General features: G+C 37.7%; 2 protein-coding genes and 1 pseudogene across 16 annotated transcripts in view; 1 reads left to right on the top strand and 2 right to left on the bottom strand.

The window, feature by feature from the left end:
- LARP4 (La ribonucleoprotein 4) overlaps window positions 1-16,669 on the top strand; it is a 220,491-nt gene that overhangs the window by 61,440 nt on the left and 142,382 nt on the right. Inside the window, exon 1 of one of the 4 annotated variants that reach the window (XM_049102817.1) lies at window positions 4,463-4,601. The exons of the other annotated variants lie outside the window; for them this stretch is intronic. The gene's annotated coding sequence lies outside the window, so the exon portion shown is untranslated. Of the gene's footprint in view, window positions 1-4,462; window positions 4,602-16,669 lie in introns of those variants that run through there. 4 annotated transcript variants of the gene reach the window in all.
- The window catches only part of FAM186A (family with sequence similarity 186 member A), a 93,795-nt gene that overhangs the window by 8,846 nt on the left and 68,280 nt on the right, over window positions 1-16,669 (bottom strand). For 8 of the 12 annotated variants that reach the window (XR_003147504.3, XM_025477604.3, XM_025477605.3 and 5 more), the window contains 2 exons: window positions 3,162-3,354; window positions 333-484 (listed from right to left, as the gene is read on the bottom strand). Coding sequence is in view for 9 of the 12 variants with exons in the window: in XM_025477604.3 (XP_025333389.3) it covers window positions 333-484; window positions 3,162-3,354 (345 nt within the window). In the remaining 3 variants the exon portion in view is untranslated. Of the gene's footprint in view, window positions 1-332; window positions 485-3,161; window positions 3,355-16,669 lie in introns of those variants that run through there. The other 4 variants (XR_003147507.3, XM_025477606.3, XM_025477610.3 and 1 more) reach the window with 3 other exon arrangements.
- LOC125753865 (ATP synthase subunit d, mitochondrial-like) lies at window positions 3,365-7,222 on the bottom strand (annotated as a pseudogene).

The following is a 16,669-nucleotide window of genomic DNA, read 5'->3' as shown; positions in this document are numbered from 1 at the left end:
GAGCCCCTGTCTTGGGATTGTTACAAAGGAGAGCCACTAAAGGGAAAACTGGACTTACATCATTCCTGGAAAAGAGCAGATAAGGAGCAGACCAGCATCATTTTTTTTAAAAGGGACTCAAAATTAGATGTTAAGTATTTAAGTAAGAATATATGTAAATAAGCCTCTTGTTAAAATAGCTAAGAAAATTAATACTGCCTTAGACTCTCCACTGTAACATATCATAATTGTGGGGAAGGGGAAGCTCTTGGGCAGGTTAAAAAAAAAAAAGAGCATTAGGTCCCGCATAGTATCCAAAGAAGGTTCAATGTCAGTCTTTTTCTAGCACATACCGAAATTTCTTGAATGTGTCAGACTTCCTGTCTTCTTCTATTAGCAGCTCTAGGAATGGCTGTTGAACAAATTCGGTAGAGGCAGGTATCTGCTTTTTGTCGATGATCAAAGGGATTGGTTGTCTAAGATTCAATTTATACATCATTTGAAGCTAAAAAGAAGTAATCAGAAAAGGAAACCATGGGGATAAAAGGATCAGAGTCTCTAGGAAGATCCGAGTTAGCCCTAACTTAACTGAGTTTTCCTTTCCTATGGACTTGCAAATCCATTTCCTCCATCCTCGTTCTCCTCTCCTCCAATCACACCTCCACCTCCAACACACCATTTCAGCTATGTTATATAAAAATCTTGGTCCCGGGGCGCCATGGTGGCGCGGTTGGTTAAGTATCTGACTCTTGGTTTTGGCTCAGGTCATGATCTCAGGGCCCTGGGATTGAGTCTTGCCTGGGGCCCTGCACTCAGCATGGAGTCTAAGACTCCCTGTCCCTCTGCCCTTCTCCCACGTGCTCATTTGCTGTCTCTCCCAAATAAATCTTAAAAAATACAAAAAACAAAAAAACTCCTTGATCTTACATAAGCTGTAGTCCTAGTCCTCTCATTTCCTAGCTGTGTGACTTTGGGTTAGTTGCTAATTTTATCTGCCCTTTTCTCCTCATTTCTAAAACAAGGATAATAACACAAGGTGGTTGTGAGTGCTTTATAAGATTGTATGGAAGTACCTCATGAATTGTGAAGCACTATGCAAGTCTAATGATACAGGTAAAATTTACTGAATATATGCTTAATATAACATGCTTTTTATGTATTAATTCATTTGGCATTTACAACAATCTCACAAGGTGAGTACTGTTGTTATCCTTGTCTTACATATGGACATCTGAAGCTCAGAAAATTTAGATCTTGCCCAAGGTCTCAGGGAATATATGTTGAAACTGATTTGAACCCACACAATCTGGTAGGAGAACCAACCTCTTGACCAATGTAAGGTATTTATTAATTTCTACCCTCTTCTCCCTTTTGCTTTTTCCTCTCCCTTCTCCCTCTCTCCCTTGATAACCACTTCATCATCTAGACTGTGGATCCCCTGACCCCACACCCTTATTCATCCTCTGAAATGTCCTCAATATTGTGATTCCTATTAGATAGTTCATGACACTGCCAACTCAGCTCATTTTATTCCACCTACATTGGCCATATTTTCCAAACCAAAACCTCAAAAATATCCTCTTTTGTTTTTTTCTGTTAAAGAGCTTTAATATTTAAAATATAACTGTTCTGGAAAATTCAGAATATGTCTGATTTGGATCAGGCTATGATGAGAAATCTCTTTATATCTTCTAAAACATCAAGTAATTTTATAAATTAATTTAGTGAAAGAAAAGGATATATAGATATAAAATATAAAATATTCCTAGCATGCCAAGAATGTTCCAGAACTCCATGCTGGAGCATGTAATGGGAAGATATAATCTCAGAGCAAAGAACTGTAATCTCAGTTTACAACTTTTTGGAAGGTCACTATCACTCCCCAAAGCATACAAATGGTTATCTCAGATGAGCTCTAGGACATAATGAGTGGATGTCAGAGTTTAATAGGATCTTCTGTGCCTGGTGCTATGTAAGCAAGTTAAATAAACTCTTATCTCTATTGTTATAAACTCATGCTATTAAATTTTGCTTTCAGATAGTTTTTTTTTTAAAGATTTTATCTCTAGTAATCTCGACATCCAATGTGGGACTCAAACCCATAACCCCGAAATCAAGAGTTGTATCTTCCACTGACTGAGCCACCTGGGCACACCACTTTCTGATAGTTTAGAGGAGAGAAATAACCATGAATGAATGAATGAATGAATGAATGAATGAATGAATGAATGAATAAATAAATAAATAAATAAATAAATAAATAAATAAATAAATAAATAAGACTTTAAGAGGTTTAAGAGGTTTCATGTCTAGAGGCTGGTAGATGTGGGTTGACTAGGAAAGAGTTGAGCATTTCTGGAAGTCTTCTCTCTTCTAATCTTTTCCCAGCTAGAGAGTCCAGCCAGGATCCCTGTTGTCAATTTAAGAGTTTTCACAGAGGTCATGGTGTACTGGCTTGGATGGTGACTCCTCAAAAGATAGAGTGTGACCTTATTTGGAAAAAGGGTCTTTACAGGTGTAATTAAGGATCTCAAGATGAGGACGCCTGAGTGGCTCAGTGATTGAGCATCTGCCTCCAGCTCAGGGCGTGATTCCGGGATCTGGGATGGAGTACCTCATCGGGTTCCTTGCAGGGAGCCTGCTTCTCCCTCTGCCTATGTCTCTGCCTCTTTCGCTGTGTGTGTCTCTCTTGAATACATAAATAAAATATTTTTTAAAAAGTTTTTTTAAAAAAGGATCTCAAGATGAGAGCATCCTGGATTAGCCAGGTGGATCTTACATCGAATGACACATGGCTTTATAAGAGACAGAAGAGAAGACCTAAGACATGCTGGGAAGAAGGCCAGGGGATGGACAGAGGCAAAGATTAGAGTTATGCAGCTATCAGCCAAGGAATGCCAAGGCCTGTCAGCAGCTACCAGAGTCCAGGAGAGAGGCATAGAAAAATTTCTCCTTCAGAGATTCCAAAAGGAACCAACCCTGCCAATCCCTTAATTTCATTAACTGGCTTCCAGAACTGCAAGAGAATGTAGTTGTGTTGTCTTAAGCCATCGGGTTTGTCGTAATTTATTACAGCAACCCTAGGAGACTAATATACATATTATCTCTAGGTAAATGTTATTTTCCAAGTTTACCACTTTCATTTTTCACACAATACGCTGGTCAGAGGGAAAACAATTTACCTGGCTAAATAAGGACATCGTGTTCCTCAGGCACTGATTCCGTTTCTGCTCTAAAGATTTCTGCTTGTCAGTCCAGACCTGCATCACCTTTTTCTGGTAGTCATCAATTCTGCTCAGCATTATGTAGAGGTTCTGGGTCTCATAACCTTTCCCAGTGTTTTGGACAGCTTGTAATCGTCTGATTATGTTGTTTCTTGAAAAAAAAACAAACAAACAAGAATGAGGTTAATATAACAACTGACCCTAATTCAGCAAACCTGGGCCTAGTTACTTTTAGTTCTCATCCTTAGTAAGTAGAGAGGGATGTGATAGGGGTGGGAGGCTTGCTTGATGAGACCTTAATTTGGTTCCTTATGTGACAATTTTCAAAAATCTGTGACAATCAAGTTTTCATTAACTTTAGAGTTTTTTAGTGTTATATCATTATTTTACTATATTAAAATTTTAGTATTACTATGTATAAGACATATAAAAGATACTTAATACAATTGTGAAAAAGACATTGTCCTTGCCTTCAAAGCACTTACAAGCCAGAATAGGAGACTAATCAATTGCCTGTGCCAAAGAGAATGAAATAAATGCTAAATAGAAATATAAACATGCTGTTGGAGCAAAAAGGAGAGCATAATTCATACTAACAAGAGGAATAAAACAGCCTCATAGGAAGATGTTGCATAGGATCTTGAGAAACAGTCATAAAAATATACTTTCTCTAACGGATATCACTATGTTTGAGCCTTCTGAACAGATAGTGTTTTGCCATCTCTGTTCTACAGAAAAGAAAAGGGAATCTGAGCAAAGTTAAGTAATTTTCTGAAGTTACATAATTAATAAGTATCAGATTTGGGAAGCAAACCCAAATCTTCTCTCTCTCCATAATATCAATATTTCTCAAAATGTGGACCCTAATCACCTGGATTGAATCATCTGGGGAGGGATGACGGAGTGATGGTGGTGCTTATTAAAAATGCAGATTCCAGGGTATTTTCCTAGACCTTTTTTTTTTCCGTATCATTATTTTTAATGTCCAACGTTTATAATATGAGGGCCAGGGCTTTCTCCTCAACTCAAGTTTATAAATTTTCTATTGGCTTGTGAGGCCAATAGGGATACTTCTTGTCTAATTTGGTTTCTGGGAAGACTTCATTCAGGTCCTCAATGGTCATCTGATCAAACGAAATTATGTTCTTCATCTTCTCCAGCTCTTTTTCATATTCTTCAATCCTGGCCTTTGAGAGGAACAAAAACTCAGCACAGCTTTTCACATCTTCTTTTTCCTCAGCATCCACCTGGACAGTGTATTTATCCTCTGACACAGGAAACTTCGGGGCATTAAACTTCTTCTCAAAGTCATCTACCAAGCCAGCCTTTGCCACATTGGCCCTGTAGTAAGCCCAATCGATAGCAGGTGGTTTCTCAGGAAGAGTAGCCAACCCAGAGGTAAGCATCTCATTCCAGGATTTCAGGGAGTTGGCAATGGCCTTCTGGTTTCAGAGTATGATCTCCCCAAAAGCTACCCTGTCAATGGTTTTTAGAGCAAGTTTTCGCCCAGCCATCTTGAGATCCTTCACCAACCCCGGCGGCCCACAGTCCACAGCCTCCTAGACCTTTTGAATCAAAATCTTATAGGCTTCAGGATAAGTATGTATGTATGTATGTATTTATTTAAAAAGATTTATTTATTTATTCATGAGAGACACAGACTGAGAGAGAGGCAGAGACATAGGCAGAGAGAGAAATAGGCTCCTTGTAGGGAGACCGATGTGGGACTCGATCCCAGATCCTGGGATCATGACCTGAGCTGAAGGCAGGTACCCAACCACTGAGCCACCCAGGCATCGCAGGGTAAGTATTTTAAACAAAATACTTATCAAACTACTTACTCAGGTAAATCTTACTGTCACTAAACTTCGGGAAAAGAGGAAGAGTAATTCCACGGTTGAGGGAATACTATAAACTGGAAAATAAGTTATATTTTGGGAGGTGAGTAGTCTGAGACTTTTAGACCATAGATATGTGAAAGGAAATAGTGAGGGATGAGATTGGAATGGCTGGCTTCTGAAAGACCATAAAAAACATATTAAGGAGTTTGGATTTTGGGGAGGGGGGTCGGCAATGGTAATTCATTGCAGATATTTTTCTGAATATATGTATTTTATGTACACACACATATAAATACATAGAATAGCTCTTAGGTCTCTTGTATAATTAGTAACTTAGAACCTACCATATATATGGATTATTTAATACTTAAATGTATTAAATCTGAGTTAATTTAATTAATTTTCCAATAGCCTTGTTTTTTTTCACATCCTGTAGGTGATTTATTTTGCTCTTATAACCATCTTTGTTACATGTGTTTTAGATCATTTCTCTGCATGAATTACATGTTTATCACATCCATTCCCACAAATAACATTGTTTTCAATGAAGCAAGTAGATAACATTCATTTAATCATGTATATATGATAGTTTTATATATATATATATACATATATATATATTATTTATTTATTTATTTATTTACTCATGAGCAGCACAGAGAGAGAGGCAGAGACATAGGCAGAGGGAGAAGCAGGCTCCCTGCAGGGAGCCCAATGTGGGACTCGATCCCAGGACCCCAGGATCACGACCTGAACTGAAGGCAGATGCTCAACTGCTGAGCCACCCAGGTGCCCTTGATGGTTATATATATAAGAGATAGAATGATACAACATTGTATAAATTTAAGGTATACAGTGTGTTGATTTGATACATTTATATATTGCAATATGATTGCCTCCATAGCCTTAGGTAACACGTCTATCATGTCACATAATTATAATTTCTTTTCTGTGATGAGAATAATTAAGATCTAATTTCTGAGCACGTTTGAAATTTATAATACCATGTTGTTGACTGTAATCACTATGCTGTGCATTATATCTCCAACAAGCCTTGGTTTTCATATCAAATCTTTCCTACTATTTTTCTGTCTATTCACATAGTCTTTTAGACTTTCTCCATAATTCTTTCTTATTGAAATTCTATTTAAATTTCAAATTGATGGGAAGCCACGGTGGTGCAGTGGTTTAGTGCCGCCTGCAGCCCGGGGTGTGATCCTGGAGACCCGAGATCAAGTCCCACATCGGGTTTCCTGCATGGAGCTTGCTTCTCCCTCTGCCTATGTCTCCGCTTCTCTGTGTGTGTGTATATCTCTCATGAATAAATATATAAAATCTTAGGGATCCCTGGGTGGCGCAGCAGGTCTCCAGGATCAGGCCCTGGGCTGAAGGTGGCGCTAAACTGCTAAGCCACCCCGGCTGCCCATATTTTAGCATTTAAATATGGAATCTTCACTTACAGAGATTTTACAAAACTTTTTTATTCAAAAATAGCTTATATTTTTTATTTTTAGTTTTCCCTCCCATGTAATGTTAGAGTCTCCTTGATTCAGCCATCCTTGTTATGGAATCTTTAATCTGTCAATATTTCATTCCTTGTCACACTGTTGGTGGTTTGATTATTATAACATTAAGCATAAAGAAGAACTTTCTGCAAAAAATGAATTGATTCTTGATGGGATTAAAGTTGTAATTGTGTAAGTTAAATATTGTTTCAAAATATTGATTTTTATGTTTCAAATTTTAAATGAACTTATAGAAACAGGTCAGTTTATGTTACTTAGGTCTTCAAATATCCACTGAATCTAAATAAACCAATTGCCATATAAAAATTGAGAAAGTTGTCAGTGAACACCCCCCTTGTCGAATGCACCAGGCCCACATAATATCATAGGTGAAATCTGCCAAACCTTAAAAAAACAGCTAATTTTACTATTAAGGTGTTCCAGAGCCTAAAAAAAGGTTAAGCTTCATATTTTTTAGTGATATAAGCTGAAAATGACACAAAAAATGTGACAGCACCAAGAGAAGTAAACCACCAGCTAAACTTACTAATGAATAGCAATGCAAAAGAAAAAAATCCTAAATATTAACAAACAAATTTCATAACACATTCAAAGGATGCACCAAGGACAAATAAGACTTATTCCAGGAGTTCAATAATGGTTTAATATGATTGACTGTACTAATAGGTCTAAAGAGAAAATCATATTTATTTTATTTTTTTTTAATGTTTTTTTTTTATTTTTATTTTTTTTAATTTATGATAGTCACAGAGAGAGAGAGAGAGAGAGGCAGAGACACAGGCAGAGGGAGAAGCAGGCTCCATGCACCAGGAGCCCGATGTGGGATTCGATCCCGGGTCTCCAGGATCGCGCCCTGGGCCAATGGCAGGCACTAAACCGCTGCGCCACCCAGGGATCCCATATTTATTTTAATACATATGAAAATAAAGTCCTGAAATCACACTTTAACAAAATATGATGTAACAAATTGAACATAATTTGGCATCCATTCTTGATTTAAAAAAAAATAGTGAAACAGAACATTATGGATGATACCACATTAATATAATAAAATAGTATTTCACCCCAAAATCAGCATTTTTCTTAATGACAAATACTAGAAAGATGTCTACTATCACCACTATACTTTTAACCTATATATGTGTTTTAATAATTAGCAATGAAAGAACTTACATTTTGGCAATCCTGAGTTACATAGGAATGGAGAAAATAATAACAAAAGAAATTGACTGAAGTTAAGGATGTTTTGCAACTATCTCAGAAAGGTAACTGTAAATAGAAGTGATCCTTTTAAACACTCTTGAAGAACTTTTCCTAGAAAAAAATAACATGAGGGATCCCTGGGTGGCGCAGCGGTTTGGCGCCTGCCTTTGGCCCGGGGCGCGATCCTGGAGACCTGGGATCAAATCCCACGTCGGGCTCCCTGCATGGAGCCTGCTTCTCCCTCTGCCTGTGTCTCTGCCTCTGTCTCTCTCTGTGTGACTATCATGAATAAATAAATAAAATCTTTAAAAAAAAAAAAAAAAAAAAAAAAAAAAAATAACATGAGGCCAAGGAGAGGCACTCTTAGCTGTGATTCAAAAGCAAGTCAAGTGAAGCCAAATCACTATTTTTAAACATGATTCTGGAATTGCTAACCAATTCAAGTAGTTAAGAGACAGAAATTAGATGTGATAAAGTTAGATACCTGGAAAACTCAAGAATATTAACTGAAATTTTTTTTACATGCTCAAATACAATAAGATGGCTGCATACAAAATGGATATAGAGGGCAGCCCGGGTGGCTCAGCGGTTTAGCGCCGCCTTCGGCCCGGGGCATGATCCTGGAGACCCGGGATCGAGTCCCACGTCGGGCTCCCTGCATGGAGCCTGCTTCTCCCTCTGCCTGTGTCTCTGCCTCTCTCTGTGTGTCTCTCATGAATAAATAAATAAAATCTTTAAAAAAAAAAAAACAAAAAACAAAAAACAAAAAACAAAATGGATATAGAGAAATCTAGCCTTCATTTATACAAATAACAAGTTAGAAGATATCATAGAAGAGAGTCCACTTACAATAGTAACAACAACAAAACAAAACAAAAACTACCAGGATATACACACTTATGAAAGAATATTTAAGAGTTTCATGAAAACTTTAAAATGCTTCTGAAGAACAGCCACCTTACTCTCCTCCCCGCACCACACACATCCACAGCCCGAACAAAAGGAAAGGTATATTTTATTCTTGGATAGGGAGACTGTATTAGGGAAGATATGGTAGGATTAGCTGTTTTTAACAAATAACACCCAAATCTCAGTGGCTAAAAATAAAACTTTACTTGTTGCTCATATTACAAATCTATTATGGTTCATCAGGGAGTGAGCTTCACTATATACTTTCAAGGACACAGGCTAACTGAACAGCCATTACCTTGAGCACTGTAGGTGATGACAGAGGAAAAGGGGACTGTAGAGGGTCTCAAACTAGCAATGACAAGCTCAGCACAGAAATTACATATGTCAATCCTGTTTACATTTCATTGACAAGTTCTGACAAACAGAACTAATGACATCACAAAGATTCAGCAGCATCATAATAAAACCACAAGAATAATACAGAATAGAAGTGACTCATCTATATGCAATCAACAAAAAATAATGGAAAGTCTATATATGGACCTAAATGATACAAGAATTTATGAATCTGTAGGGGAAAAGTTAGATTATTTTGTAAGTAGTGATGAGGCAACTGGGTAGCCATGATAAAGTCTCTCAACAGAAAGTTGTGAATCAGGACTTAAATGTAAAACAAAAAAATTAATAACCAACCATAAAAGTACCAAAAGAAACCTAGAAAGAATTTTTTGTACTTCTTACTGTGGAGAAGGCCTCTCTAAATAAGGTACAAAATATTGTTAAAAATAACAAACCTGGGGGCACCGGGGTGGCTTAGTCAGTTAAGCGTCTACCTTTGGCTCAGGTCATGATCTCAGCGTCCTGGAATCAAACCCTGCATCCAGCTCCCTGCTCAGCACAAAGTCTGCTTCTTCCTCTCCTTCTGCCCTTCCCTCCCCCACTCCACCCCCCAACTTGTGCTCATTTTCTCTCTCTCATAAATAAATAAAATCTTTAAAAAAATAAAAATATTAACCCTGGGGTGCCTACCTTGCTCATCAGTAGAACATGTGACTCTAAATCTCAGGATTGTGAGTTCAAGCCCCACATTGGGCATGGAGCCCAGTTAAAAAAATATAAACCCCCCCAAACAAATAATCTCATTAAAAAGTGGGCAGAATACAGAAATAGACATTTTTCCAAAGAAATCATCCGAATAGCTAATAGACACATGAAAAGATGCCCAATGTCACTCATCATCAGGGAAATACAAATCAAAACTATAATGAGAGACCACCTCACACCTGTCAGAATGGCTAGAATTAACAACTCAAGAAACAACAGATGTTGGTGAGAATGCAGAGAAAAGGGAACCCTCTTGCACTGTTGGTGGGAATGCAAACTGCTGCAGCCTCTCTGGGAAACAGTATGAAGATTCCTCAAAAGGTTAAAAATAGAACTACCCTACAATCCAGGAATTGCACTACTAGGCATTTACCCAAAATGTACAAAAATACAAATTCAAAGGGATACATGCACTCTGATATTTATAGTAGGATTATCAACAATGGCCAAATTATGCAAAGAGCCCAAATGTCCATCAACTGATGAATGGATAAAGAAGATGTGGTATATGTGTGTGTGTGTGTGTGTGTTTGCATATACATATATACATATACACACACACAATGGAATATTACTCAGCCATTGAAAAGAACGAAATCTTGCCATTTGCCATGACCTGAAGGAGCTAGAGTGTATTATGCTAAGCAAAATAAGTTAATCAGAGAAAGACAAATACCATATGACTTTACCTGTATGCGGAATTTAAGAAACAAAACCGATGAACACAGGAGGAAAAAGAGAGAGAGAGAGGCAAACCATGAAACAGACTCTTAACTACAGAGAACAAACATAGGGTTGCTGGAGGAGAGGTGGGTGGGCGGGGATGCACTAAATGGGTTATGGGTATTAAGGAGGGCACTTGTGATGAGTACTGGGTGTTTTTCTAAGTGATAAATCATTAGATTTTACTCCTGAAACTAATACTATACTGTATGTTAACTAGAATTTAAATGAAAACTTGAAACAAAAATAATGATATTTGAATAATGATCTTGATGTGGGGAAATAGTCCTTTATAATGCTGACCATATGTAAATTGTCACAACCTCATTGAAGAACAGTTTGACAGAAATCTATTGCAATTACAAAACATTTACCCTTTGATCCAGAAATTCTTTAGGAATATATATACATATATACATGTGTATATATAAGATTTTTTTAAAAGATTTTATTTATTTATTCATGAGAGACACAGAGAGAGAGAGAGAGAGAAGGAGGCAGAGACACAGGCAGAGGGAGAAGCAGGCTCCATGCAGGGAGCCTGATGTGGGACTCGATCCCAGGTCTCCAGGATCAGGCCCTGGGCTGAAGGCGGCACTAAACCGCTGAGCCACCGGGCTGCCCCTAAGATTTTTAATTAAAGTATATTTTTATATGCAAAATGTTGCAGATAACATAAATTCCATCAGAGGTTAGATAAATTCTGATAAACCCAGACTTTGCAATAGTATGAAGCTATAAAATGACTAGCTTTATATATTGATACCTAAGTTATCTAATCCCTAATTTCTAAGTTATAGGAAAAGATCAAAGGGCGTAACTTTAAAATATGTAAAATGGGGATAAAAGAGCATATGTGCTTTTCTACATATACAGAAAATATTTCTAGATGGACATACATTAGTAGCCCTGGGGGAGGAGTCTAAATGTGCTGGAATAGAGCTATTAGGGAGACTTCTCACACTACCATGTGTATTTTTAAAATATTTTACCAGATGAATGTACTTATTTTTTATTTTAAATATGACAAAGGAAAAAAGACATAGGGAGTTGGAGAATGACCACAAACATGTTATTTAAAATCCTCAAGTGGCTCAAAATGTTTACATGTAAAAACAGATTTAAAAGTCTAGGAATAGGGATCCCTGGGTGGCGCAGCAGTTTGGCGCCTGCCTTTGGCCCAGGGCGTGATCCTGGAGACCCGGGATCGAATCCCACATCGGGCTCCCGGTGTATGGAGCCTGCTTCTCCCTCTGCCTGTGTCTCTGCCTCTCTCTCTCTCTGTGTGACTATCATAAATAAATAAAAATTAAAAAAAAAAAAGTCTAGGAATATTAAGCCTAACTCAAGAAGCAAGAAAAATCACAAACAACCTAACCTTACACCCAAAGGAGCTAGAAAAAGAACAACAAGTAAAACCCAGAACCAGTAAAAAGAAGGAAACAATAAAGATTAGAGCAGAAATAAATGAGAAACTAAAAAAACAATAGAACAGATCAGTGAATCCAGGAGCTGGTTCTTTGAAAAGATCAACAAAATTGACAAACCTTCCAGACTCATTTGCAAAAGAAAAAAGAGGACTCAAATGAACAAAATCACAAATGAAAGAGGAGAAATAGTAACCAAACACACAGAAATACAAAGGATTATGAGGGTATTATGAAAAATTACATGCCAACAAATTGGACAACCTAGAAGAAATGGATAAATTCCTGGAAACATATAATCTCCCAAAACTGAAGCAGGAAGAAATAGAAAATTTGAACAGACCAATTTCCAGCAATTAAATTGAATCAGTAATCACAAAATTCCCAACAAAAGTCTAGGACCAGAAAGCTTCACAGACAAATTCTACCAAACATTTAAAGAAGAGTTAATATCCACTCTTCTCAAACTATTCCAAAAAAGAGAAGAGGGAGAAAAGCTTCCAAATTCATTCTGTGATGCCAGCAGGACCTGATACCAAAACCAGTTGAAGACACTATGGAAAAGACAACTACAGGCCACTATAGTATAGATGAACTATAGATGAACATAGGTGCAGAAATCCTCAATGAGGGCAGCCCGGGTGGCTCAGCGGTTTAACGCCACCTTCAGCCCAGGGCCTGTTCCTAAAGACCCGGAATCGAGTCCCACGTCAGGCTCCCTGCATGGCGCCTGCTTCTCCCTCTGCCTGTGTCTCTGCCTCTCTCTCTCTCTCTCTGTCTCTCATGAATAAATAAATAAAAATCTTAAAAAAAAAAAGAAATCCTCAATGAAGTATTAGCAAACCAAATCTAAGAATACATTTTAAAAAATTCACTACAATCAAGTGGAATTTATTTCCAGGATACAAGAGTGATTCAGTACTCAGAAATCAATCAATGTGATACATCACATCAATAAGAGAAAGGATAAAAATTGTATGATCATTTCAATAGATGGAGAAAAAGCATTTGACAAAGTACAATATCCATTCATGATAAAAACACTCAACAAAGTAGGTTTAAAGGGAACATACCTCAAGATAATAAAGGCCATATATGAAAAACCTGTAGCTAATGTCATACTCAATGATGAAAAACAGAGCTTTTCCCCTAAGGTCAAGAATAAGGCAAGGATATCTACTCTCACCATTTTTACTCAACATAGTACTGGAAAGTCCTAGCCACAGCAATTAGTTGACAGCAAGAAATAAAAGGAATTCAAATTGGTAAGGAAGAAGCAAAACATTTACTAGTCACTATGGTCTTCATATACCAAAATTTTCTATATACACTTGAGGAGGAGGCACAAAATGCACTATCATTATATGCAGTTTTCCAAATAACACATGTGATCAGGTAGGCATAATCAACAGGGGTAGCAAATGTGTTTTCATATACCAAAAAAGCAATTTAAAATAACTTTTCTAATAGTAGCCAGATCATTAAGTGAGGAAAGGAGATATTTTCTTTCTTTTTTTTTTTTAAGATTATTTATTTATTCATTCATGATAGACATAGAGAGGCAGAGACACAGGTAGAGGGAGAAGCAGGCTCCATGCCGGGAGCCCGACCAAAACTCCATCCCGGGACTCCAGGATCACTCCTGGAGCCAAAGGCGGGTGCTGAACCGCTGAGCCACCCAGTGATCTCCCTGGAAAGGAGATATTTTCATGTGTTCTTGTCTAGTCTTTTTCTTTTTTTCTAAGTAGGCTCCACACCCAGCATGGAGCTCATCACAGACCTTGAACTCACAACCCTAAGGTCAAGACCTGAGCTGAGATCAAGAGTTGGATGCTTGGGCAGCCCAGGTGGCTCAGCGATTTGGCGCCGCCTTGGGCCCGGGGCCTGATCCTGGAGACCCCGGATCGGGTTCCGCGCCGGGCTCCCTGCATGGAGCCTACTTCTCCCTCTGCCTGTGTCTCTGCCTCTCTCTGCATCTCTCTGTGTCTGTCATGGATAAATAAATAAAATACTAAAAAAAAAAAAAAAAAGAGTTGGGGCAGCCCCGGTGGTGCAGCAGTTTAGCACCACCTGCAGCCCAGGGCGTGATCTGGAGACCCTGGATCGAGTCCCACGACGGGCTCTCTGCATGGAGCCTGCTTCTCCCTCTGCCTGTGTCTCTGCCTCTCTCTCTCTCTCTCTCTCTCTCTCTGCATCTCTATGAATGGATAAATAAAATCTTAAAAAAAAAAAAAAAAGAGTTGGATGCTTAACTGACAACCACCCAAGTGCCACCATTGCCTGGTCATTTTAAGCACCAGAAAGTTAGTAGCTCTGTATCTTTTTGGGTTTTGCACTATGTAATGCTTTTAATACCTGTTGATTCTGTTGTGCTTTTTGGTGTATTAAATATTTTTCATTTTGCAAAAAGAAAAAAAATTCTAGGAATATTCAGTCTGGAAAGAGAAAGCCAAAGACAGATCTAGAGTAAAATATTTTTCAACAAATCTCAGATACTTACACTTTGAAATTAAAAGTTCTGATTACAAAAAAAATAAAATTAAATTTAAAAAATTCTGATTACATCATCCTCAATGGGGAAAAACTGAAAGCTTTTCCTTAAGGTCAGGAACATAACAGGTATGTCCACTCTCACCACTGCCTGTGTCTATGTGTTTATTCAACATAGTACTAGAAGTCCTAGCCTCAGCAATCAGACAACAAAAAGAAATAAAAGGCATCTAAATTGGCAAGGAAGAAGTCAAACTTTCACTCTTCACAGATGACATGATACTCTATGTAGAAAACCCAAAAATCTCTACCAAAAAATTGCTTGAACTGATAGAGGAATTCAGCAAACTGGCAAAATATAAAATCAGTGCACAGAAGTCTATTGCATTTCTATACACCAATAATGAACTAGCAGAAAGAGAAATCAAGGAATTGATCCCATTTACAATTATACCAAAAACTGTAAGATTCCTAGGAATAAACCTAACCAAAGACTTGGTAAAAGATTTATACTCTGAAAACTATGGAACACTAATGAAAGAAGTTGAGGAAGACACAAAGAAATGGAAAAACGTTCCATGCTCATGGATCGGAAGAACAAATATTTTTAAAATGTTTACTACCCAAAACAATCTACACATTCAATGCAATCTCACTATCAACGACACCATCCTTTTTCACAGAGCTGGAATAACCAATTATCAAGTTTGTATAGAACCAGGATAGACCCCAAATAGCCAATATTGAAAAAGAGAACCAAAGCTGGAGGCATCACAATTTGGGACTTCAAGGTCTATTACAAGCTGTAATCCTCAAGGCAGTATGGTACTAGCACAAAAACAGCTATATAGATTAATGGAACAGAATAGAGAAGCCAGAAATGGACCCTCAACTAGAGGGTCAACCAATCTTCCAATGGAAAAGAAAGTCTTCAAAAAATGATGTTGGGAAATTTGGACAGCCACATGCAGAAGAATGAAATGGGACCACTTTCTTATACCGTACACAAAAATAAATTCAAAATGGATGAAAGACACAAATGTGAAACAGAAATCTATCAAAATCCTAGAGAACACAGGCAGCAACCTCTCTGACCTTGGTCACAGCAACATCTTTTACCAGACACATCTCCAGAGGCAAGGGAAACAAAGGCAAAAATGAACTATTGGAACTTCATCAAGATAAAAACCTTCTGCACAGCAACAGTAACAGTAGACAAAAGTAAAAGGCAACTTTTGGGAGAAGATATTTACAAATGTCTTATTAGATAAAGGGCTAGTATCCAAAGTCTATAAAGAAGTTACTAAAATTCTTTTTAACCCCGCCCCCAAACAACAAATCCAGTCAAGAAATGGGCAGAAGACATGAACAGATATTTCTCCAAAGAAGATATACAAACAGCTAACAGACATATGAAAAAATGCTCAACATTACTCATCAACAGGGAAATACGAATCAAAACCACCTCGCACCTGTCAGAATGGCTAGAATTAACAACTCGGGAAACAATAGATGTTGGCAAGGATCTGAAAAAAGGGGAACCCTCTTATACTGTTGGTGGGAATGCAAACTGGTGCAGCCACTCTGGAAAACACTATGGAGGTTCCTTAAAAACTTAAACATAGAGCTGCCCTATGACCCAGCAGTTGCACTACTAGGTATTTATCCAAAGGACACAAAAGTAGTGATTCGAAGGGGCATATGCACCCCATTGTTTAAGCAGCACTATCCACAACAGCAAATTATGCAGAGTCCAAATGTCCATCAACTGATGAATGGATAAAGAAGATGTGGTATATATATCTATAGTGGAATATTACACAGCCATCAAAAAGAATGAAACCTTGCCATTTGCAACAATGTGGATGGAACTAGAGTGTATTATGCTAAGCAAAATAAGTCAGAGAAGACACCATATAATTTCACTCATATGTGGAATTTAAGAAAACAGGTGAAAATAGGGGAAGGGAAAGAAAAATAAGAGGGAGGCAAACCATTAAAGATTCTTAAATATAGGGAACAAACTGAGGGTTGCTAGAGGGGAGGATGGGGGGAATGGGGTAATTGGGTGGCAGGCATTAAGGAGGGCACTTGATGAAATGAGCACTAGGTGTTTTATGCAACTGATGAATCACTAAATTCTATCCCTGAAACTAATACTACACTATATGTGAACTAACTTGAATTTAAATAAAACTTTGAAAGAATGAAAAATAAAGAAATCTATGTTCTGATGCTAT

The sequence above is a fragment of the Canis lupus genome, chromosome 27 (assembly GCF_003254725.2).
Source record: "Canis lupus dingo isolate Sandy chromosome 27, ASM325472v2, whole genome shotgun sequence".
In the NCBI taxonomy this organism is placed as follows: domain Eukaryota; kingdom Metazoa; phylum Chordata; class Mammalia; order Carnivora; family Canidae; genus Canis; species Canis lupus.
This window is presented reverse-complemented; position numbering and strand designations above follow the sequence as displayed.